The following is a 23,587-nucleotide window of genomic DNA, read 5'->3' as shown; positions in this document are numbered from 1 at the left end:
CAGCTTACGGGCGGGCTCTGTCCTGCTCCTTTGCCTCAAGGAACGTGTTTCCAGGGTGCCACGAGGAGCAGTGGGTGTGTGAGGAGCTCGGTGCCTCCGAGGACTCGGCGGGGTTCCACAGGGCCGTAACCTTCCTCTCGCTCTTCCAGAATTTCCTGTATAAATGCATCGGGACGACGCTCGGGGCCTGCGCCAGCAAAGACCTCGTGCAGAAGCAGCTCCAGGAGCTCCTGGAAACAGCCAGATACCACGAGGAGGCGGAAAGGGAGGTGAGGAGGAGTTATGCCAAACATCTCAAGGGTCATCCTGATGGACCAGGAGAGCAGTCCTACCGTGCCCACCTCTCCTTCCTGGTCCCACCATGCCTGGCCTGGGCTTGTACCTCCTGGAGAATGGCTTGTAGGGTTGGTGGCAGCATCTGGGTGAACAGGCCCAGAAAACTGAAGAGACCCTGCCTGCAGGAGGGCTCCGAAGCTGGGGGAGGTGCAGGGGGTGCCTTGGGACACTTCCTCAAGTGACGTGCGGACCCAGACCGGGGCAGGATGCTGTTTTCCAGCCCTGAACCTGCTGGCAGAGCTGCTTCCTTGGGGAAATCATCGAATCACGGAATGGTTTGGGTGGGAAGGGACCTTTAAAGCCCCCCCAGTGCCACCCCCTGCCCTGGGCAGGGACACCTCCCACCAGAGCAGGTTGCTCCAAGCCCCCTTCAACCTGGCCTTGAACCCCTCCAGGGATGGGGCAGCCACAGCTTCTCTGGGCAACCTGGGCCAGGCTCCCACCACCCTCAGAGTGACAAATTTCTTCCTTAGATCTAGTCTAAATCTCCCCTCTTCTAGGTTAAAACTGTTCCCCCTCATCCTGTGGCTACAGACCCTTCTGAAAAGCCATCTGCTCGTGGATGCTTTGCAGCGTTTTCTTTACCTCCAGCTCACACCCTCCTCGGCTCCCCTGGGGCTGAGGTCGGGGTCAAGCTCTTCCTGCCCATCCTGGCCAGACTCCTGCTCCGGCTTCTCTCCCTTTTCCCGGCTTCCCTTTGAACTTGGCCGAGCAGCTTAAGTGCAGCGCAAACACCGGCGGCCAGCGGTGGCCTGGCTTCACTCCAGCTTCACCCGGCTCCGGCGAGGGCTGCTCTTGAATAAACTTGTTTATGGAGTTCCAGCCCGGGCTCTCTCGCCCTCCCGGAGCTTTAGCAGAAAGGCAGGACCTGCTTCGCTCTCTCCTCCGCGCTCGGCCGGGCTCCTGTCTCCCGCGGAGCCCCTGACGTCTGTTCCCCCCCAGTGTCACATCCTTGTCACCCGGAGAAGGACGGTGTTATTGTGCCCCGTATCCCCTGGAGGTGCATCCCCTGCCCTGGGAGAGGGGAGCGCTGGCTGCCAGGGCTGCTCCCAGCTGGGCACGGCTCAGGTGCCGGGAATTAAACCAATAAACAGGCTCTCTTTAAGCGTCAGCTGGGGCTGGTTGAATTAATAGCTTTCTGCTAATGTGTTTTCTCTGCTTCCTCCAGGGGCTTGCTTCCTGCTTTGGGATATGTGCAATAAATCACCTGGAGGAAACCCTGGCCAAGCTGGAAGATTTCGTTAGGTCTGATGTCTTCAAGAAATCCGTGGGGCTGTTCAGTCTCTTCAAGGTAAGAGCCGAAGGGCCCCCCCCGCTGCCACCCGGCCGGGGGCAAGAGGCTCCCCAGGGCTTCTTCAGACCCGACGTGTGCCGGAACCGTCCTCGGGAAAGGAGTTCATTCCCTGCCTGGGTGCGCTTGCCTTGCCTTTGGCTTCCTGGGGAAGCTGCTGGGTGGGCTCTAGCAAGCTGAAACTTGGCTTCTGCACCCATCGGGGGACCCTCGGCCTGATGCAGAGCGCGGTTTGGCTGTCACCCACCTGGGTGCCATCCCCGAGCGGCTCCCACAGCCACACACACGCCCCAGGAGACCCCCGGGGGGGTGTTTTGTGCCCCCAGCGCTGGCAGCGAAAGCCTTTCCTCCCATTTTCTGACCCAGGCGGCTGTTTTAATTCCCAGTCTCTTCAGGTGGGGCTTTGGGGGGACAGAATTAGCACTGCGTGGGAGAGAGCTTGGCCCCCGGGCTCGGGAGCTGGTGGAGGGACCCCTTGTGCAGCCCTTGTCCCTGTCCCTTGGGCTGTGGGATGGGGGGGCTCAGCTGTGAGATGGGGCAGGTGAATGGTTAATGGGCAGCGGGTGCTGGTTCCTAGCACGGTAGTTAACCAGCAGTTAACCTGGTTAACTCGGCTGGGCTCAGGTGCTGCCCCGCGGGGCTCTAACAGGGAACACTCGTGGCAATCAGGCTCACACGGGGTCGATGCTCCATCAGGGCTCTGGGGGTCCCATTCACCACCAAAAGGATGGGAAGCAAAGGTCCACGACCCGCTTGGAGGGACCCTGTCTTCAAGGGGGCACCTTCAGCTGGTGGGGCAGAAACCGCCTCCTCGTGACGCCCCACCGCCCTGCTAACATCCTCTTCTGCCCTGACAGGACCGTAGCGACAACGAAGTGGAGAAAATCAAGAGCAGCCTCATCCTCTGCTACGGCTACGTAGCTGTCTACGCGCCCAAGGAGCTGGTGCTGGCCAGGATCGAAGCAGACATCCTGAAGAACATCTTCCAGTACTTCAACACCAAGGTAAAGCCGCGTGGGACGGCCCGGGGAGGGGAGAGCGCACCCGGGTGAGCTGGAGCAGCCCAGGCTGTCCTGGATGGGGTCCCACTGGGACCCACCGGCAGCTCCTGGGGAGAAGATCCCTCCCTGCGGGGTCCGCTCACTCGTGCCTTCCTAACGTGTCTTATTTTTTCACTTGTTCAGGTTCTGGGAATAAAGGTAGAAACCAAGGTACAGTGTGAGGCGTTAAATCTCACCTACTCTCTGCTCTTTTCCTGCTCTCTCTCTCTCGCTGCCTCTGGCTCTGGGTTCCCCTGGAGAGCGGCTCGGTGCGGTGCCCACAGCAGCACCGGGGACCGGGAGAGCCGGGGGAGCTGCTGCTCCTCGCCCCGACCCCCCCAGCCCGCTCCCCCCTGCTCCACACTGCCCCAAAGTGCCAAAACTCACAGCAGAGGGGATGAGAAAAAGGCTTTTTTTGGCCTTTTTTTGGCAGGAGAGGAGCCGTAGGTGCCAGTGTGGCTCCGGGGGGCAGCAGGGTGGTGGGATGCTGAGCTGCCCCCCCCCCCCCCCCCCCGGCATGGGCAGACCAGAGCCTGTCGCCTCCCGCCCCTTCTGCTGAGGCTTTTGGGCCAGCCCAGCCTGGCTGGAGCTCCCGGAGCCGGCCCCGGGAGGCAGCGAGCCCCTTTGGGCTTGCGCTCGTGGCAATACAAGCTGTGCCCAGCCTTGGGGGGCTCGGGGCTGGGGTCGGGGCTGTTCTCACCCCCCCCCGTACACGTGCTTGGCTGGGGACGCGTGGGGACTCGGAGACCGAGCCGCAGCCCACACCGCTCAGCTAAAATCCACTCGACTAATTTTCCTGCTTCTCCCCCCCGAACAATCGTTCAACGGGCACATGTTGAACCCCAGATTGCTGTCCCGGGGCGGGGGGGGGGCTATGCGGGGCTGTGTTTTTATATTTCTCTTTGCACGGGAGAATATTTTTCTATATTTATTTCTCTTTGCACAAGAAAAATGGCGTTTGTCAAGTCGAACTGTCACGGCCAAGGGCTCCTTCTCCGGGCTCCACTAATGCCTTTTCCTTCTGGGCTCCCGCTGGCACTAACAGCTTCCGCAGAGCATCTCTGCACCCCCCACCCCCCGGGCTGGGGACCTTCTCCCTCAGACCCTCCCCTGGTCCCTCACCCCCCTGAGGGGCTCCCCCGAGGGTGAGGGGAGCGCTTTTAATGGGGGTGCCTCCTCCCCACCCCGTGCCCACTGCCCTAGAGCCCGAGCTGGGCAGGAGGAGCAGCTCCTGCCGACGTCCTTGAGCATTAGGGCGCTGCCTCGGCGGGGAGGATGGGGACCTGGAGCATTGTCCTCGTCCCGTGTTCTGCCAGGGAGCTCCGGCTGGGACAGGGTGACCTTCACGCTGCCCTGGTCACCAAGGGAGCCTGTAACGTGGAGAAAGAGCAGAGAGAGGAGCCCACACGCTACTAACAGCACAGGCCACGCTGTTGTGCTCAGCCTGGGCACTGGTTTTGGTGGTGGGACCACCAGTGCTGGGTGGGATGAGGAGTTACCGTTGCGTGGGTAAAGCCTGGTCCTTCGCTTCTCACCCCGAGCTGTGCTCTCAGGACCTGACCCTGAAGCTGTGCCTCATCCGGAGCATCTGCATGATCAGCCAAGCCATCTGCAACGGCGTCAAGTGCGGAGACTTCATCTTCTCCCGCAAAGCCGAGCTCGTGGCCCAGATGGTGGTAAGAGCGAGCCCCGGAGGGTGGGCCTGCCTTGGGGCTGCTCTAGAGGACACCGGGAGAGGTTCCCAACCCACGTTGCTGAGGGTTAAGCACGGGGGAAGCTGCTCCATCTCTAGAGGTGTGCTCTGGGTGCCTCCTGGGTGTCTGTGGGCTCCAAGCCCCCTCCAACCTGGCCTTGAACCCCTCCAGGGATGGGGCAGCCACAGCTTCTCTGGGCAACCTGGGCCAGGCTCTCACCACCCTCAGAGCTGAAGAATTTCTGGCGGTGGGCGATGGTGTTGCATCTCTGTGGCCGCGGGGTGGTTGGGCAGGATTTGGGGTGTCGGGGTATTGTGCTGTATCTCCTGGCTTGCTCTCTGGGGGAGGCAGAGCTTTGGGGCAGCAGTCACCTCCAAAGCTTGGGGGGCCAAGAGCGGGACGGGGCTGGATGTGACCGTAACCATCATCTCCTTCTGCCTTCCAGGAGTTCATAAAAGCAGAGCCGCTGGAGGCCATGCGGACGCCAGTTCGCCAGCGAGCCATGATCACCTGCACTTACCTGGTGTATCCTTCCTCCGCGCCTGTTCCCTGCGGGAATGTGCCCACAGAGCCCACTCCCGGCGTCGGATCTCGTGGGACTCGGCAGTAAATGTTCTTTATACAACCCAGGGCCAAGGGCACAGCACTCTCGGTGACGCAGAGAGGGCTTCTGAGCTCCGGCTAAAAATACTCGGCACATCACAGTGCTCCTGACACAGATACTGGGAACGCTCTGCCCGCTTCCCATTAAAGCCTGTGCCACTTAGCGTAGAGTCAAGTCAGCAGGAATGCTTGGCAAAATCCTTCTTCCCCAGCTTAGCCAGGTGAAAGGCGCTCCCGGAGCGCTCCGCGTTGCTTCCTTAACCTTGGGCTCAGCATCCTGGAGCCCCACCTCAGTGACCCCGACAGGACGGAGCTGATGGATACCTGCCTCGCCAGCGTGCTTGCCCTCCCGCCGCTGGAGCCGGCCAAGGAGAGGGAGGAGAACGGAGGCGATGCCTTACACAAGGAGGTGGGGTACCCGCGCTGCTGGGATGCTCGCCTCCAGCTAACCCCGGCAGCACGAAGCCCACGCGGAGCTAACGTCGGGTCGCCCTCCACCACGGCTTTGTTCTGCGGTGCGGGACGCCGGTTTCCATGCCTTTTCGTGGTCCCGCCAGCCCCCGTGGCTCCAGCATCTCCCTGGCAGGGCATCAGCCGTGGGAAACGGCCTGTTTCCCATTCAGCTGGGCACCTCTGGGGCAGGGGGGGGCTGGGGAGGGGGGGGACGTAAAACAAGCTGCACCGTTTCCCCTGCTCACTTATCTCTTGAAAAAGCCTGGCCCTTCTGTGCGCTGATAGCAAGTGAGAAAATATGAGCTTATCAGCAAGTCCAAATGCTGCTAATAAGAGCGTGAACTCCCTGGAGGGGGAAAAATCAAATGATCCTGGAAACCCTGCAGGGTAGAAAGAGGCGGGGGGGGGCGCTTTACATAACTGGCTTTTGAAAGGCTGCAGCTGCTCCTCCGTTGTGGTCGAGTGCTTAATGAATGAAAATAACACGCTGCTAATGAAGTTGTTGCAGCTGCTGGGTGGCGGCGGAGCGGCCCCCCCCCTGCTCCACCGGATCCTTCAGGCCGAGCTGCCGAGTGGGAGCCCGGGGCTCCGACCCTCCCCGCCTCGCCTTTGCAGGCATCTGGCTCAAAACTTTTAAATTAATACTCAGTTCTCTCCTTCCCTTCCATCCTGTGAAGCTTTGTAGCTGCTTTTTTTTTTTTTGGAGTTTATTCCCAAAATAAGTCCTGGAAGGAAAAGCGTAAGCATCTACCAGAGGGCTCGTTCAGACTGGGCTCACTGGAATTTGTGAGCCCTTCCCCCCGCCCCCCGCAAGCGGGGGAAGGACCGAATTCCCTTCTGGAAAGGCTGGGCTGAAGCTTCTCTGCTGGCCGGCTGGGCTCTGGCCAGCAGCGGGCACTGGGCACGGGTCACGGCCACCAGCTGACTCCCACCACGTGCCCAGCGCTTCCAGGGAAGGTGGATTTTGGAAACTGGGTTTCAGTCGCTGCGTTTTCCTCGGCACCCAGCTCCTGGGAAAGTCCTCCGAGCCGAGAACAGGCGCAGAGGGAGATCTTTTCCCTCCTGGGCTGCTCTCTGGGATGAGCTGCAGGGCTTGTTTAGCTTGTGATCCATCTCTCCTCCTTAGATGCTGTACGCTGACACCATGGGTGCCCTTAAAGACCTGCTGAAGAGCCTCCTGCAGAGGAACTTGACCCCCCACGGGCTGCAGGACATGTTTGCGGTGGGTGCAGCCTGGGTTTGGTGGGTTCTTTGGGCAGAAGCAGGGAAGCCGAGGTGCCGACCTGCCAACCAGAGGTCAGAGCAGGAATTAGTGAGGCCGGTCCTCGCTTCTCCGTGCAACGTGAGGTCTGGTGTGACCCTAGTCCTGCTCCTGCAGAGGCTGGCAGTGCAGCACGGCTGCTCCGGTGGCTCACCCTGCTGCTTGGGGCAAGGTCTGTAGGGGAGGAAGGATGCCGTGGCCCATCTGGCCATCCCTGCTGGTGTCCGAGAAGGGTGGCCAACACGTGGCTGGTGAGGAGGTCTCTGGTAGCCCGTGGAGGACGCACACGCAGCCTCACAGCAGGCAGAGACCCCGTGTCCTCCTGGAGATGAGCTGGTGGGGTGGGAGCCATGGTTGCCACAGGCATGCACGATGAGTCGCAGGGCTGAAGGCTGCCTTGGCTGGGGAGGGCAGAGCCCCCCAGCTTCTGCTCTCCTCCCTGATGTTTTCCCCCCACCCCCCGCAGCATTTAGGCCCCTGGATCAAGTCGAACAAGGAGCACGAGCGGCAGCGAGCGGTGGAGGTCAGCGCTGCCCTGCTGGACTTCTACCTCAGCAAGCTGAACGTCAGCGTAAGTGAACCCCGCGCTGGCTCCTCCTGCTGCTGCTGCCGGTCTCGCTGGGGCTCCCGCGGGTGTCCCCGTGCTCTCCTGGCTAGTGTCACCTGCCTTTGTTGTCCCTACAGACCGTCATCCCCTTCTACAACCTCGGTGTCCTCATCGCCCTCTTCTCCCCGCGCTGCTCGGACTCCCTGGCCAGCGTTCGCCAACACGCCGTCGACTGCGTCTACTGCCTGCTCTACATCCAGCTCTGCTACGAAGGTGGGGGCTGGGGCTGCTGGGGGGGTGGGTGACAGCACAGGAGCCCTCTCCTCCTCCATCCCACCCCTCCACGGACGCGATCCCGAAGGAGTCACCTGCAGACATGGCTTGCTGCAGGAGCTGGGCTGGTGGGGAACGTCCTTCAGGGCCACGGAGATGCTGGGAGGGCTGGAGCCCCTCTGCTGGGAGGACAGGCTGAGAGAGTTGGGGGGGGTCAGCCTGGAGAAGAGAAGGCTCCGGGGAGACCTTGGAGCCCCTTCCAGTCCCTCAAGGGGCTCCAGGAAAGCTGGGGAGGGACTCTGGATCAGGGAGGGGAGCCATAGGATGAGGGGGAAGGGTTTTAAGCTGAAAAAGGGGAGATTTAGGTGGGATGTGGGGAGGAAATTCTTAGCTGTGAGGGTGGTGAGAGCCTGGCCCAGGTTGCCCAGAGAAGCTGTGGCTGCCCCATCCCTGGAGGGGTTCAAGGCCAGGTTGGAGGGGGCTTGGAGCAACCTGCTCTGGTGGGAGGTGTCCCTGCCCAGGGCAGAAGGTTGGACTCCATGGTCTTTAATGTCCTTTCCCACCCAAACCATTCCGTGATCCTATGTTCTCCACCAGCGTGTGGGTTTCAGAGGCTTGCTCCAATACTTGGGTGCAGACGAGCAGGTTTCTGAGGTACGGCTCAGCCTGGCCTTCTCCTTCTCTCCAGGAGAGGTCACTCCTCCACCTCGGATGGTCTGAGCTCGGGGACTGAGAAAAGCGCAGCCCTTACAGCGCCGGGAGGGGACTTTGCCTGGGTCCTGCTCTCCGGGGCAGTGTGGCTCCTTGCAGGGCAAGCTCTTCTGGCCCTTGGCAGCAGCTTTGGTTTCTTGGCTCCTCCTCATGTGGGTCGAGGCAATCCCAAGAACAAATCCAGGCTGGGGATGGAGGGAGGGAGAGCAGCCCCGCTGAGAAGGGCTTGGGGGGGAAAAGCTGGCCAAGGGCTGGCAACATGTGCCGGCAGCCCAGAAAGCCCCCCATGTCCTTATGGTGGCCCCTTCGAGTTCCTAAAGGGGCTCCAGGAAAGCTGGGGAGGGACTCTTGATCAGGGAGGGGAGCCATAGGAGAAGGGGGAAGGGTTTTAAGGTGAAAAAGGGGAGATTGAGGTGAGATCTGGGGAGGAACTTCTTTGCTGTGAGGGTGGTGAGAGCCTGGCCCAGGTTGCCCCGAGAAGCTGTGGCTGCCCCATCCCTGGAGGGGTTCAAGGCCAGGTTGGAGGGGGCTTGGAGCAACCTGCTCTGGTGGGAGGTGTCCCTGCCCAGGGCAGGGGCTTGGAGTAGATGGTCTTCAAAGGTCCCTTCCAACGCAAACCATTCGGTGACTCTATGATTCCTGAAAGCTGGCCCGGCTCTCGAGTAAAACCCAGCTCTCTGCAGTACGTGGAGGTCTCTTTTGGGTCTAAAACATGAGGAACGCTGTTCACTGAACGCTCCCTCTGAACCCAGGTTTTGCCCGGGATCACCGAGATGAAATGGTGGAGGGGCTGAAAGCTCTGAAGAAAGGCCTGGAGGAGCCCGACTTCACCGTTCTCTTCCATACCTGCAACAACATCGCCATGGTAAGGTGGAGCACGGCCCTGGTCCCTGCAGGGTGGTAGAGCGGTGGGGTGGGAGCTGCAGAGGACGTGATGCCTCATCTGTTCTGACCAGCCGCGTGGTTTGGAAGCTGCTGGGGAGCCCCAGTCTTGCACCAGCAAATGAACCACTGTCGTCTTCTCCTCTCCTCCTGGAAGCTGGAGAGTCCTCCTGGCCTGGCAGGGGGTGCTCAGAGCAGCTCACCTCCGTTGGGAAGCTGCTGGCCCCCTCTTTGGGCGTGAGGGCCCCAAGGAGGACATCTGTGTGAACATCTCGGAGTGCAGTGGCCGCTGCCCGGGACTCGTGTGTGGCTCGGTGCCTCCGTTCAGGGCAACCTCAACTCTTCACCCATCAGTGCTCCCACCGCTGGCCTCGCCAACTCACTCTGCTTTAGCTAATGCCAATAGTTTCTGTCCGTGTCCTCTACAAGCTGAGGTGGAGGTGGTCTAATAGACCTTCCTTGGGCCCCCGCGTGCTCCAGGGGGGAGGCTTTGGTACCTCCTGTTCCTCAATGGAAGGTGCTGGCTGAAGGAAGCCCTCGAGGCCCTGTCACTGGCCGTGCTTTCACGTGGAGCACGGGGTGGGTGGCTCAGGAGCTGCAGCCGCTGCCTCCCAGTGTGGCACTGGTGTTGGTAAAGCTGTCCGGTGCCAATATTTGATATCCAAAAGGGTCCATATGTGACTCTCTGAAACCACAGGGGTTTGAATGATGAGGAGAGGTGACCGCTCTGCTCCTCTGAGAGCTGCAGGGGTGAACTCCTCCTTGATGACCTGTTCCCATGCTGAGGGCTCTGCAGGCCTTGCTCCAGAAGGACTTGTGGCTGTAGAGAAGCTGGTGGTACCTTTTGGTCCTGGACAAGCTGCCGTTCCCTAAATGCTGTGGCTGTAATGGACATTCCCCCTCCTAATTTCTCTAGAGCTGCTTATTCCACCCTAAGGTCTGGAGACCATGATGGGCCCAAGGGACTGCTGAGAGTGACAAAATCCCCTTGTTCCACTCCGCTCACCCTCTCCATTAGGTGATCGGGAAGCGCGTCCCTCCGGACCAGCTGATGAGCCTCCTGCTCGCCATGTTCGAGGGGCTGGCGGACCCCGATAAGAACTGTTCCCGAGCAGCCACCGTCATGATCAACTCCCTCCTCAAGGAGCGCGGAGCTGTCTTGCAGGAGAAGGTGAGCTGCTGCTTGGCCTCGGCACCACCTCTGTGGTCCAAACGTGGCTCCAGCCAGGTCTTGCTGCCTCCCTTTCTTCCCACGGGCATTGCCTGATGGACAGGAAGGACGTGGAGCTGTTAGATGGGGCCAGAGGAGGCCACGGAGATGCTGGGAGGGCTGGAGCCCCTCTGCTGGGAGGACAGGCTGAGAGAGTTGGGGGGGTTCAGCCTGGAGAAGAGAAGGCTCCGGGGGGACCTTAGAGCCCCTTCCAGTCCCTAAAGGGGCTCCAGGAAAGCTGGGGAGGGACTCTTGATGAGGGAGGGGAGCCATAGGAGGAGGGGGAAGGGTTTTAAGCTGAAAAAGGGGAGATGGAGATGAGATGTGGGGAGGAAATTCTTCCCTCTTGAGGGTGGTGAGAGCCTGGCCCAGGTTGCCCAGAGAGGTGGTCGATGCCCCATCCCTGGAGGGGTTCAAGGCCAGGTTGGAGGGGGCTTGGAGCAACCTGCTCTGGTGGGAGGTGTCCCTGCCCAGGGCAGGGGGGTGGCACTGGGGGGGCTTTAAAGGTTCCTTCCCACCCAAACCATTCCGTGACTCTGTGATTTCCCACTTGCAACCGGGGGTGATGGGCTTCTCTGGCGCAGGCAGGGATGCTCCAGGAGCGTGATGCCCAGCACAGGGAGGGATCCAGCCCTGATGGAAGAAGGGAGGCATTTACACTCGGTCTGAAGGGGGGCTCTGGATTAACTGTTGGATTTCTGGCCAGGGGAGTGCTTGCTCCAAAGCTTTTGGGGGTGCTCTGGCTCCTGACCTTCCTCATTTCCCGTGGACACCTGCATTTGCCCTCTCTCCTCCGTCCCCGCGGTCGGGGAAGGCTGAGTGTGGTGCGATGTGGCCACTGGCGCGGCCGGCTCCGGTCTGGCTCTGGCTGGGGTTGAGGAGTTCAGAGGAACTCACTTTACCAGAAGGGCTCAGGCTCCCTGGGAAACCTCTGCAAGCTCTGGGGGAGCCCGGGGGTTCCTGGCTGGGAAACCGGTCTGAATGCTTGCGGGGCTTAGAGGTGCTGGACACAGAAGGCTTTTTGGTGGTTTTTTTTCGGTCTAATCCCCCTACCTTTAGGGCTGAGCTCCCCCTTTCTCTCGCAGTAATTGGAAACACCAGGTCTCTCGCTGCTCCTCGGGCTCTCGTTAGCGCCGGAGCTTCTGCTGCCGCCCCGCTCGCTACCTATTAGCCCTTATTCCACATGGGATTGCTCCGGTTTTACATGACTCACCTTTCGGTCGGAGCCAGCCCGGCCCGGATCCTGAAACCTGAACGGATGCTAAGCCCCGGAGCCGGTGGGGTAGCCCCCGGCGCGGCTGGGGAGGGGGGGGAGCTCTCGCCTGCTCTGCCCTTAATCCGGGGGAATTTGCTGCCAGGCCCCGTCTGCGCCTGAACTTCCTATTGGCCTTAACCTGCCTTTTTTTACGGCTCCCGGCGAGTGCCGAGGTGTCTCCCCCCCCCCCCACCGCCTTCAGCTCGAGTTCCTCTTTGGAGGAACCGGCTTAGTGCCAGCTCCGTGCCAGAAGGGTGGGAGGTGTGTGTGGGGGGTGTCCTCTCTGGGTGCCCTTTGCCCTGGGGATACCCTCCAGCCTCACCCCCCTCCTTGGGGTGGGAAGGATCCGTGATTTCCCGAGAGGGTTCTGCGGGGGGGGGAACTTCCCTCAAATGGGGAAGATGAACCGCCCGCCGTGAGGCTCTGCCCACCCGTGTTGTCTTCTCCCCTCTCGTTACCCGCCCAGGCTGCCATGGAGGGGACGGGACACGCGTGTCCTGGCTGCGGGGTGACCCCCCCCGAGTGCTCGCCCCTCAGCTGGATGCCACCATCCTCCTCTCCCCTCAGGTGCCCGACATCATGAGCATCATCCACAGCAAGCTGGAGGAGGTGGACGAGGAGCACATCCGGAAGGCGGCCCAGCAGACGGTGTACATCCTGGCCGCCCAGCACAAGAGCGTGGTGGTCTCCAGCCTGCTGGGCAGCCCCCTGCCCTTTGACAGGTCCTGCCCTGCTCTGCCGCGGTGGCCCCGGGGGCTCGGGAGCAGCTCGCGCCTGAGCCACGGATAATCCTTTGGCTCCTTACGCCAGTAATCGGACCCTGCTGGAATTTCCTTTGCGCGCTCAAGGAGGAGCACGGCCGCTTTGCTGCCGGAGCTGCCTCGCCGGGGGCTTGCTGGGCTTAGGGGGGCAACTAGCCAGGGCTTGCTGGGCAACTAGCCAAGCCGGCCCCAGGGAGCCGAGGGTGGCCGGGATGTCGGCACTGCTTTACGGTGCTGGTCACCTACCCCAAAGCTGCTGAGATGTTCTCCTCCTCCTTGTACCACCGCTGCTGCTCCGTTCCCACCCCGGCAGGCTCGGGAAGTGCAGGAGCTGGTACCGGGGGAGCCGTGGGGTTTTGGGGGTGCAGGGAGGCTCCGGAGGGTGAGGATCGCAGGGTGCTCAGCCTCCGCTATGGCAGGGGCGATCCCGCTCTCCCGCCGGGGCTTGCCCTCCGGTGCCACTTGCCGCCCCGCAAACGAGGGGGTGAGTTAACGAGGGGCTCCCCTCCTTCCTCTCCTCCAGCCACACCTGCGCCATGTGGAGGTCCCTGGCCACCGAGCCCACCCTCACCTCGCAGATCCTGGAGCAGCTCCTGGAGAAGGTCAACAGGGACGTCCCCTACAAGGAGAGCAAGTCCTTCCCGCTGCTGGGGAGCGGATCCGAGCGCGTGGCCACCCCCCTGCCCCTGGCCGTAAGTGTCCCGCTGCCTCCCCGGCCCCGAGGAGGATGCTTTTCCCCCCACACCAACACCCGGAATGCTGATTTTTTTTTTTTATTTTTATTTTTTTCCATTTCCTTGGCTCTGGTGGGGTTGGGGGGTGGGGGGGGCATGTGCCAGGCGTGGACTCTGGAAATAACGCCTGGCTGTGTAATGCCTATTAGAGCTAATCCACCGGCTCGTAAAAACCCTCTCAGGTGTCCGTCCTCGAGGGAGACCACTTTGCATTTTATCCCTTCAGAAAAGGAAAAAAAAAAAAAAAAAAGAAAAAAAAAAAAAAGAAAAATAAACCCATCTTGGCAGCTTTCTAAGCAGTAAAGCAGCTGTGAAAATTTCCTCCTCCTCCTCCTCTGAAGGACCAAATGCAGATGGTTCGGAATCAGCCGCAGCGAGAGCGAACCCTCCTCCCCTCCCCGCTCTGCTTTTTAACACCCCCCCCCCCCCCGCCCGCCTCGATATTGTGCCGTGTAATTACAGCTCTTTAAATTGGCCGGAATAGGGCTCTGTGCGTGTTGTCTTCCTGCCCGTAAAACCTGAGCTTTTTGGATCTGCTCTGCTTCCCCAGGTACAGGCTCCAAACCTCCCCCGGCTGGAAACCACCCCCCCAACCCCCCCTTCCCCTGGCTTTCCCGGGGGGCGATGCTTTAACAGCAGCCGGTGGGATACGGGGGAGGTTACGCTGGGGGTGCACACCATGCTTTGTTCCCCTCCGTGTTGCAGGAAGGAGGGGGGGAAAAAACCCACCACCACCCTTTTTTTCCGCCGCCTGGCCGGGTTATTTACTAACAGATCGGGAGGGGGTTGTTGGGAGATCCCCCCCCCCCCCTCTAACCCTCCTCTCCCGCGCGGTCGCTCTCTCCTCCAGGCCACATGCGCTCTGTATGAGATCATGTCTGCTGCCGAGTCTGGGCCGGCCGTGCTGGGGCTCTACCCTCCCCTGTTCGTGACCCTCCTGCTGCGCCTCAGCTGCACGGTGGGCGTCCAGCTGCCCCGGAACCTGCAGGGCAGGGAGAGGAGGAGCAGCAGCAGCATCCACGGCCACGCTCCCCGCAGCCTCCATCCCTGCAGGTAACGTCCCGGGGGAAGGCGCCCACCTGCCCCGGGCAACTCCCTGATTTATTCCTTTTTTTTGTTGTTGTTGTTGTTGTTTTGGTCCTGTTTGTACAAAACCTTCCGATGTCTGAAGGGAGCCTACGGGAGAGCCGGAGAGGGACTCTTTGCCAGGAAGTGCAGCGACAGGACAAGGGGTGATGGTTTTAAACTGGAAGAGGGGAGATTCAGACTAGACGTTAGGAGGAAATTCTTTACCGTGAGGGTGGTGAGGCACCGGAACAGGTTGACCATAGAAGCTGTGGATGCCCCATCCCTGGAAGTGTTAAAGCCCCATCCAACCTGGCCTTGGAGCAACCCGCTCTAGTGGAGGTGTCCCTGCCCAGGGCAGGGGCTTGGAACACGATGATCTTTAAGGTCCCTTCCGACTCTGACCATTCTATGGTTCTATGAAAACAAGCATCTCTGAGCCCGCGGCCGGCTCATAACACCCGGGCCATAGCGGCCCCACCTCTGGTGCCGTTTGGGCTCTGGGGTTCTTTGGGTTTCTTTCTGGTGTGTTTCCTCCTGCAGAACACGCTCGCAAAATTGGGAAGCCTTAAATCAGCCGCCCCGGTGAAAGACGTGCTTTTCAGAGCCCTGGGCCGCTGCCGCAGCCTCCCCAAAAAGCCCAGTTGGCTCCCGGGAATGGGGATCAGCGGGTCCCGCGGGGGCTCATCGGGGACGGTTGAGCATTTTTTTTTTTTGGGGGGGAGGGAGGACGGCTCCGCTTCCCTGAAGGACGAGGAGGGGAATCTGGAAAGAGTGAACTCGCTTGGCTTCCTGGCGTCGACGGCTGCAGCGTGTCGCGGTCGCGCCAAATTACCGCCCCTTGAGTGAACAGAACCGAGCCACGATGCCACCTGCCCTGGTGGAGAGGTGCCACCACATCTGGCTTTGGTGCTTCCAGCCCGTGGTGTCCCTCACCCCTGAGGAGGAGACCCAGGGGTCTGGGGGGAAGATGTGGGTCCCAAACAGCCGCTCTCCCACCTGGTTGCGGCAAACGCCTTCAAATGGTAGAATCAGGGAATGGTTTGGGTTGGGAGGGACCTTAAAGAACATCTAGTCCAAGAACATCTAGTCCAACCCCCTGGTCAGCCCGGGTCAAACCGCCTGTGTGGGCCCTGTCCCTCCGTCACCTTCAGACAGTGAGGCTGAAAGGGCCTCTGTGAGGATGATGAGGGACCAGAGCATCCCTCTGCTGAGGAAAGGCTGAGGGACCTGGGGCTGTTCAGCTGGAGAAGAGCAGGCTGAGAGGGGACCTCATCCATGCTGATGAGCATCTAAAGGGTGAGGGCCAAGAGGATGGGGCCAGACTCTTCCCAGTGGTGCCCGGGGACAGGACAAGGGGCAATGGGGGCAAACTGGGACATGGGAAATTCCAAAAAAATCAGGAAAAAGGTCTTTTCTGTGAAGATGCCAGAGAGGGTGTGGAGTCTCCTTCTCTGGAGATCTTCAAACCCCCCTTGGACGCATCCAACCTGCTTTGGGTGACCCTGCTGTGGGGTGGGGTGGGACTGGGGGATCTCCAGAGGTTCCTCCAACACCCAAAATTTGCTTTGGCAAAGTGGGATGCCGTGAAGGCAGAGCCCACCTTAGATGAGCTGCTCCCGCCCCTGGGCTTCACCCGGTCCCCTCTGAGACACCCGTGGTGTGGTGGGGGCCACCGGAGCGATGTAGGTGTCCTCTTGGTGTGTGCAGGTGCCCGGCTTCTTGTGGGCATCACTCTGGGTTGGTGCTTGTTCTCCTGGTTCACAGCAGTGCCCTCTGTCCCACAGCTAACGGTCCGGCTGACGAGCTTTAAAGCGCTTTTAATTGATGGGGATGTTGGGGTTAACCCCATCTGAGGCAGCAACGGCAGGAGCCCTTCTCCGGAGCTGCTTCTCCAGCCCCCGGCTCGCTCCCTCCACCGGCAAAACCTCTAAAGGTTCCCCTGGGTCGGCCACAGGGAGGAAGCTCTGCCCTGATTTCCAGTTTTATCCTCTTGTGGGTTTCCAGACTTGGGCTTTGTACAGGGTTTTTTAGAGGCTATTATTAGTCTAAGGAGAATACAAAAAAGAAAAGAAAAGCCCACAAAGACACCAGACAAAGCAGCAGGAGCTCCAAGGGCTCTAGAATCACTGGACGGTTCGTTTGTCAAATCCCAAGGGTGAAGAAAAGCTGTTTCCTCACCCTGGGGGAGCTGGTGGCACTGGGGACACCGAGCAGTGTCCCCCACCCAGCGCCGAACCGTGGTGGGCCCCGTTGTCACCTCGGGAAGCTGCCGCTCGGGGCCGTTATCTGAGCAGCCTTTTATTTGGACCATGATTTAGAATAAAATGGAAGGGACCCCAGCTGTTGGAGGAGCCACGGTGGGTTCAGGCCGATGGTGGGTTGCCCCGTGGCAACCTGCTGGTGCTGGTGGCGTTGCTCCCTGAGCTCGTGGCACTTGTCCCCTGTCCCCCTGGGGTGTTTTGAGGCTGGGTTTTGGGATGGTTTCATGCAGATATCCCCCCTTCTCCTCCTCCTCCTCCTCCTCCTCCCCGCCGCCGGGAGCGGACACTCGCGCTGCCTTTGTGGCTTTGGGCTCCTGCAGCCAGAACTGTCTGTTCTCGTCAAGCTCTTCCCCCTTTAACGACTCCTGGACGGGAGGCGCGGGCAGATCCCAGCCAGACCCCGTGCCATAACGCGGGGAGCGCCGAAGGAAACTCGAAGCAACTGGTTGCCTCCCAGGGAAGGAGACGTAGGAGCCAGAAACAACTGCTCTTCCTCCAAAAGCCGTCTGGACTCCGAGCGGCATCGGGGACGCAAACCAGAACCTGCTGAAGCGTGGCCAGGAGCCTCGCTCCATCCCTGGAGCGGGGCCGGGGCTGGAGGAGCCCGTCTGCCTCCCCCGGCTCCTCTGTGGGTGCTCCCTGCGGCAGAAGGTGGCTGTTGAGTGACCCATCGGGGTGCGAGAGCCCCCAGAGCCTTGGGGTGAGAAAATCGGTGCCAGAAGATCGGTAGGAACCAGCAGCTCTTCGTAGAACGGTTTGGGGTGGAAAGGACCTTTTGAAGAGCATCTACTCCCACCCCCTGCCCTGGGCAGGGACACCTCCCACCATCCCAGGTTGCTCCAAGCCCCCTCCAACCTGGCCTTGAACCCCTCCAGGGATGGGGCAGCCACAGCTTCTCTGGGCAACCTGGGCCAGGCTCTCACCACCCTCACAGCAAAGAAGTTCTTCCCCAGATCTCACCTCAATCTCCCTTCTTTCGGTGTCAAACCCTTCCCCCTCATCCTGTCGCTACGGCCCCAAGATCAAGCGGAGATCTGGGAAGCAGTGCTTGGAAACCCAACAGAGCACGTGGACACCAGCCACCTCAGGAGCAGCCATGAAGGGACATTTTTCTCTTCTTGAGGACACAGGTGCCTGTGAAGGGGGGTGAAGCAGACTGTGGCCAGCACGCCTGCCTTCCCACTAGCCCTGGCACGTGGCTCCCAGCCCTGGTCCTCCTCCTGCCGCTCATGGGTGAAGTCACCGCTGATCCATGGAGGGGGCAGAGTCTTTGTCCAACGCGGGGGGAAAAAACCGCCGGGATGTGAAATTCCAACCCCATCCCGGGAGCTGGTTACGATCTCAGAGTAATTTCCTGTCCGTGATTTGAATTCTAGAGTCTCCGAGATATTTAAATGCCGGAGAGAGCTGGTGAGGGTGAATCCGATGGCTTGGCAAGGAAAGGCAGCCTGGAAGACACCGGCCTCTGTTGGAGGGGAAGGAAGCGGCTACAGGACTCCATGGAAAAAGCAAACCTTGTGAATGAAGGGCTTTAACCCTCTGGTTGCGCCGGGGCCACCCCCCCCAGCGCTCGCTGCCGGCGTTTGAGCTCTTTGTCAAGGAGCAGGAGAGCCTGGGAGCCCGAACCTCGGGGAAGGTTCCAGGGGAGCGGGGATCCCGCAGCCGGCACATGGGGGCTTTGCCGGGAACGGTGTCTGCCGAGGAGCCGCCCCCGGGCACCGGGATGGAGCCGGGACGTCGCCCGTCAGACCTTGCTCGGGAGCCAGGAGCTGGTGGGACGTTCCTCGGCCTTCACCGCCCTCTCCCACCCCTCAGGAGGCTTTTTCGTTGCTGTTTTCCCTGTGACGCAAGAAAATAAACCCCGCTGCGGGTTTCTTGGGTGGGATTATGGGTTCACCTGGATGCCAGCCCTGAGTTCTGAGGCTGATGGCACGTTCCTGCTCTGCAGAAACTCCTGTGGTCCTCAGCATGCTGCAGGAAGGGGGGGGTCTCCCTTGTGCCAAAGAGTGCGATTCAGGTTGGGCTTTGGGAGTGGGTGGGGGGGTCCCTGCTAGCCAGGACCAGAGCCCCGGGAATGGGCTGGGAGGACTGGAGACGCACCGCATCGTCTCCCCAGGATTAGCTCCACCTTGTCTCGGGGCGGGGAGACCGGCTCCGTCTTCTGGGGCTGGATGGACCCAGATGGACCCATGGTAAATGCTGAGTGCGGTGTCCGGGTCTCCAGCTCGAAACGGGACATCCCTGCTCCAAACGGGCCATCCCTGCGAAACCCACCGCTGTCAGGAAATAGGATTCACTCCTGGGGTTTGTTCCAGGCTCCTGGGAGGGATGCTCGGGGTCAGGGACCTGCTGTCTGGAAGGACCTCTCTAAACAGAGACGTTTGCACATCCCTTAGCACAGAACCACGGAAAGGTTTGGGCTGGAATGGACATTTAAAGGCCATCTAGTCCACCCTCCTGCCGTGAGCAGGGACATCTTCAGCTACACCAGGTTGCTCCAAGCCCCCTCCAACCTGGCCTTGAAGCCCTCCAGGGATGGGGCAGCCACAGCTTCTCTGGGCAACCTGGGCCAGGCTCTCACCACCCTCAGAGCGACAAATTTCTTCCTGAGATCTAGTCTAAGTCTTCCTCTTGTAGCTGAAACCCGTTGCTCCTCATCCTGTCGCTCCAGACCCCGCTGGAAGGTCTCTCCCCGCTTGGCCATTTGAGGTGCAGCTCAGGGAGAGGAAGCTCCACAGCAGCTCGGGCTGCCTCTAGCTGAAAAACTGGTTGAAAAACCTCCAAACCAGTAAAACCGGGACTCTCATATTTACTGGCAGATGGTGGAAAGATGCTTCTGCCGAAGGTTTTCTTTAATTGGTAATTAATGCCTTGTTGTCCCATCATCCTTCATGATGCTGGGATGCAGGAGGACTCTCTGGGCTTTCCAGCCAGCGTTCCCAATCCTGCTTTTCCCTTTGCCGTCCCTCACGGAGCCAGCTCCGGGGCTCCTCTGCTGCCTCCTCGGGGTGGGGGTTTTGCAGGGCAGACCCAGGGCTTTTTCACCCTCTGCCCCACGGGTCCGGCCCCCCACTAGCCACGCAGAAAAGCAAACCTGCCTTCTCCTGCTTGTCTCCTTCCCTGCTCCTCGTGCCTTTGCCGTGGGGAGGTGCCCAGCTTTGGTCCTTAGGGATGCTCCGCTCGCGTGAGCGGCTTCTCCCTGGAGGAACCCCAGCCCCGGCTCCCCATCAAACAGGAAAATGTATTATAAATCTGCCAAAAACCTCGGGTCCCGCGTGGCAGGGCGTTCTCCGCGTGCGTGCGATGGCCCAGTGGGTATTGTCCATCCTTAGTCTCGGCTTCGGAGGCGCAGGAGGCGTGTTTGGGTGTCCTTACTTAAGGCAATTGGGGCTGATGGAGGAGGCGGCTGCGGCAGAGCCTCGGGGGGGTGACGGTCCCCCCAAGCACCGGTCCCTTCTCACCACAGCTTGGCCCGTCCTTAGGAGAAGCCAAACCAGCAGGAGCCCCAGCTCGTAAGCTGAAAGAGCTTCGTGTTGAGACACCGGGAGTCACTGGTGTTCTCTCGGTGTGCGCGTGGAACTGGGTTCCTCTCGCTCCTATCGGAGGCTGAGATTTATCCGTCGCTAATATTTGCTTTGTTTTGACAGGATAATGTGTGTTTCCCGTACGTTGCTCTGTGCTCCCAGCAAAATAATCCCTACCTGTCAAATATTAACGCCAAAAAAAAAACCAAAACCAAGCCCAACCCCAAAACCTTCTCCTTAAAGTAGTTCTGGGCTCCTTTACTCTTCAGTCTGTTGTCTTGGGTCGGTTCAAGGGCAGAGTCGGGGCACAGATGGAAGCGGTGGTGAGTTACGGGCTCATCTCACTCCGACTAAAGCCCCCCAGGACTCATCCCATCCTCCAGCCCCACAACGTCTCCCAGGGCAAGCAGCTCCCTCGTCTGCCGCCCTGCGACCTGCCGGGGGGGGCAGCCTGCCCCAGACTAACCTAAAATAACCTCAACTAACCTAACGTAACCTGCTAACCGACCCGTGCTTCCCTCCCCAGCTGCGCCGTGGAGACGCTGAAGGTGATGCTGGTCCGGGGGGGCAGCGAGGAGGTGGCCAGGGCCGTGGGCAGCGCTGGTGGCTGGGAGCTGATGGCCAGTCCGGAGAGGCACCACGATGGCATCGCCGTGCTGGCCGGGTGAGTCAGTGGTGCCGCGGTTCTCCGGGATCTCCTCCGGCTTCGGTGCAAGAGCTGCACCGCCATTGGGAGGGGGAGAGCAGCCCGTAGCAAGCGGGGAGGGGATGGACCATGTGCTGGGGGAGCTGTCGTGCATCAAAGGCTGTGGAGGGTCATAGAATCACCAAATACTGCCCTGGGCAGGGACACCTCCCACCAGAGCAGGCTGCTCCAAGCCCCCTCCAACCTGGCCTTGAACCCCTCCAGGGATGGGGCAGCCACAGCTTCTCTGGGCAACCCGGGCCAGGCTCTCACCACCCTCACGGCAAAGAAGTTCCTCCCCAGATCTCACCTAAATCTCCCCTTTTTCAGCTTAAAACCCTTCCCCCTCCTCCTATGGCTCCCCTCCCTGATCCAGAGTCCCTCCCCAGCTTTCCTGGAGCCCCTTTAGGGACTGGAAGGGGCTCCACGGTCTCCCCGGAGCCTTCTCTTCTCCAGGCTGAATCATAGAATGGTTTGGGTTGGAAGGGGCCTTAAAGCCCCCCCAGTGCCAGCCCCTGCCCTGAGCAGGGACACCTCCCACCAGACCAGGTCACTCAAAGCCCCCTCCAACCTCTAACCCCTCCGGGGATGGGGCAGCCACAGCCATCGTGGGACTGGCGGTGGGGCTCTGCCGTGCTGCTCACTGCGGGGTGGCCAGCCCTGTCCCCAGCCCTGTCCCCAGCTCTCTGGAAGCAGCCCAGGTGAGGACCCCCCAAGGGATGAGCTGCGTTCCTGGGAGCGTGGTGGGGCTGGATGCAGCTTGGGGGCTGCCATCGTTCCCCCTGTGACGTCCCTACCGTCCCACGCGTCCTTGTGGTCCGCGGGGTGTTGCAGCACGTCCAGTTCCTGCAGGTATCCGGCCTGTCCTCCCCAGGGCTGCTGGTGCAGCCTCGTGTTTGTGAGTTTGGGACGAGGTGACGAGGCCGAGGGACGGCCACAGCCCCCGCTCTGCTTCGCCGGAGCCTGGTTCAGGCGGGGACTTCGCCATCGTCCCTCCACCCAGCGCCGTTAATAGCTCTTGGACGGGCGCGGAGGAGACGAGCGGTTTGGGATTTTCCAGTATTTGCGAAAAAAAAAAAAAACCCAACGCTTTATTGAACCTCCCAAACACTTGAGAGCGTCTCGTCCAAAACAAAACCCGTCCCTCCTGGCCACGGACCGCCGGAGCCCGGTGTGGGCTCCATCCTGCCCTGCGCTTCGTCCCCCGGCGAGGGGGTGGCAGGAGGGGACAGTGCCAGGCCAGGGCACGTCCTGGGGGTCAAGGTGCTGGTTCTGGCCGCAGCCGGACGCAGAGGTGTGGAAGACGGGCAGCTCGGCTGTCCCACCCCTGCCCACACACCCTGGGCACGGGAGGAGGTGGCACCGGGCGGAGGCACCTTGTGACACCCCACTGATGCCCCACGGCGCAGGGCTCGGTGCCAGCGCCCCACTGATGCCCCACGGCGCAGGGCTCAGTGCCAGTGACCCACTGATGCCCCACGGCACAGGGCTTGGTGCCAGCGCCCCACTGATGCCCCACAGCGCAGGGCTCAGTGCCAGTGACCCACTGATGCCCCATGGCGCAGGGCTCGGTGCCAGCGCCCCACTGATGCCCCACAGCGCAGAGCTCAGTGCCAGCACCCCACTGATGCCCCATGATGCAGGGCTCGGTGCCAGCGCCCCACTGATGTCCCACGGTGCAGAGCTCAGTGCCAGCACCCCACTGATGCCCCATGATGCAGGGCTCAGTGCCAGCACCCCACTGATGCCCCACGGCGCAGAGCTCAGTGCCAGCACCCCACTGATGTCCCATGATGCAGGGCTCGGTGCCAGCGCCCCACTGATGTCCCACGGTGCAGAGCTCAGTGCCAGCACCCCACTGATGCCCCATGATGCAGGGCTCAGTGCCAGCCCCCCACTGATGCCCCATGACACAGGGCTCGGTGCCAGCCCCCCACTGATGCCCGACAGCACAGAGCTCAGTGCCAGCACCCCACTGATGCCCCACGGCGCAGGGCTTGGTGCCAGCCCCCCACATTCCCCTGGGTGGAGGGACTCACCAGCGTCCCTGAAGCCCATCCCCCTCCCACCCGGGGGTCCAACAGCCACTTGTAGCCCCCCGGCGTGGGTGACACGTGCCCCTTGTGTTTGCAGGGCCATGGCGCGCCACGCCGGCCCCCGGCTCCCCCTGATCGTGAAGAACCTCATCCCGACCCTGAACAGCGTCTTCGACAGCCAGAGGGTCACCACCACCGCTTTCTTCGCCGAGGTGAGCAGGAGGGGGTGTCATGGGCGGGGGGTGTGTGTGACACAAGCGTCGTGGCCGGCTCCTGTCCGTCCGTCCGTCCGTCTTTTCCTGCCTGGGTTAAGGCGCAGCAGGCTCTGCCTCCCGACCCTGCGGGCAAGTTAGGGGGGGGGATGATGGCAGGGAAAGCGCTCGCCCGAGCCCAGCTTGTGAGCGCATCACCCGGCCGCCGTGAGCCAGCAGAGCCCGTAACTCCGTCCTGACGTACCACCCCCAGGAATGGAGTGACTCAAGTCCTTTTTCCCCCTCGCCGGCCGCGGGGCCAGCAGACTGTAACACTATCTTCCCCCCCCCCCCCCCATCCAAAAACATCCCACCTTTAAAGCCCTGGCCGCTGGAGGAGGTTCTGTTACATAAAGGAGCACCTTATGCCAACAACGCGGAGCTCTTATCCCCCCCCCCCCCCCCCTTATAAACCACCTTTTAAATTCTCAGCTGCTTTAAGCAGCCTGGGGATTAAGGCACTGTTTTTATTTGCTGTTTGGCTGGAGAGGGGGGGGGAATAAGGATGGAGGAATGGGCCGGGGCGGGGGGGGGGGGGGGGGGGGGGGGGGGGAAAGCTGCCGGCCCCGGCTCTTGGAGCCCGTCCCAGAAATCTGCTTTAGTTTTGGGAGCGTGGTTGGCTTCTCTGCAAGCCTTCAAGGGTTTAAAATAGCAGCTTTCGCCCTCGCCGTGGAGCTGGAGGGGAAGGAAGCAAATGCCTGTGTCTCCCCC

At 61.1% G+C, this 23,587-nt stretch overlaps 1 protein-coding gene across 3 annotated transcripts in view; it reads left to right on the top strand.

The window, feature by feature from the left end:
* Positions 1–23,587, top strand: part of MROH1 (maestro heat like repeat family member 1) — a 51,358-nt gene that overhangs the window by 20,040 nt on the left and 7,731 nt on the right. The window contains exons 19-35 of one of the 3 annotated variants that reach the window (XM_074144928.1): positions 150–269; positions 1,505–1,627; positions 2,485–2,631; positions 2,812–2,838; positions 4,221–4,343; positions 4,807–4,886; positions 5,238–5,373; positions 6,544–6,639; positions 7,145–7,249; positions 7,363–7,498; positions 8,962–9,074; positions 10,110–10,262; positions 12,124–12,278; positions 12,841–13,009; positions 13,902–14,104; positions 20,431–20,568; positions 22,723–22,837. In XM_074144928.1, coding sequence (XP_074001029.1) covers positions 150–269; positions 1,505–1,627; positions 2,485–2,631; positions 2,812–2,838; positions 4,221–4,343; positions 4,807–4,886; positions 5,238–5,373; positions 6,544–6,639; positions 7,145–7,249; positions 7,363–7,498; positions 8,962–9,074; positions 10,110–10,262; positions 12,124–12,278; positions 12,841–13,009; positions 13,902–14,104; positions 20,431–20,568; positions 22,723–22,837 — 2,139 coding nt within the window. Of the gene's footprint in view, positions 1–149; positions 270–1,504; positions 1,628–2,484; positions 2,632–2,811; positions 2,839–4,220; positions 4,344–4,806; positions 4,887–5,237; positions 5,374–6,543; positions 6,640–7,144; positions 7,250–7,362; positions 7,499–8,961; positions 9,075–10,109; positions 10,263–12,093; positions 12,279–12,840; positions 13,010–13,901; positions 14,105–20,430; positions 20,569–22,722; positions 22,838–23,587 lie in introns of all 3 variants that reach the window. The other 2 variants (XM_074144927.1, XM_074144930.1) reach the window with 2 other exon arrangements.

Source organism: Numenius arquata, chromosome 3, assembly GCF_964106895.1.
Source record: "Numenius arquata chromosome 3, bNumArq3.hap1.1, whole genome shotgun sequence".
Taxonomy (NCBI): Eukaryota; Metazoa; Chordata; class Aves; order Charadriiformes; family Scolopacidae; genus Numenius; species Numenius arquata.
This window is presented reverse-complemented; position numbering and strand designations above follow the sequence as displayed.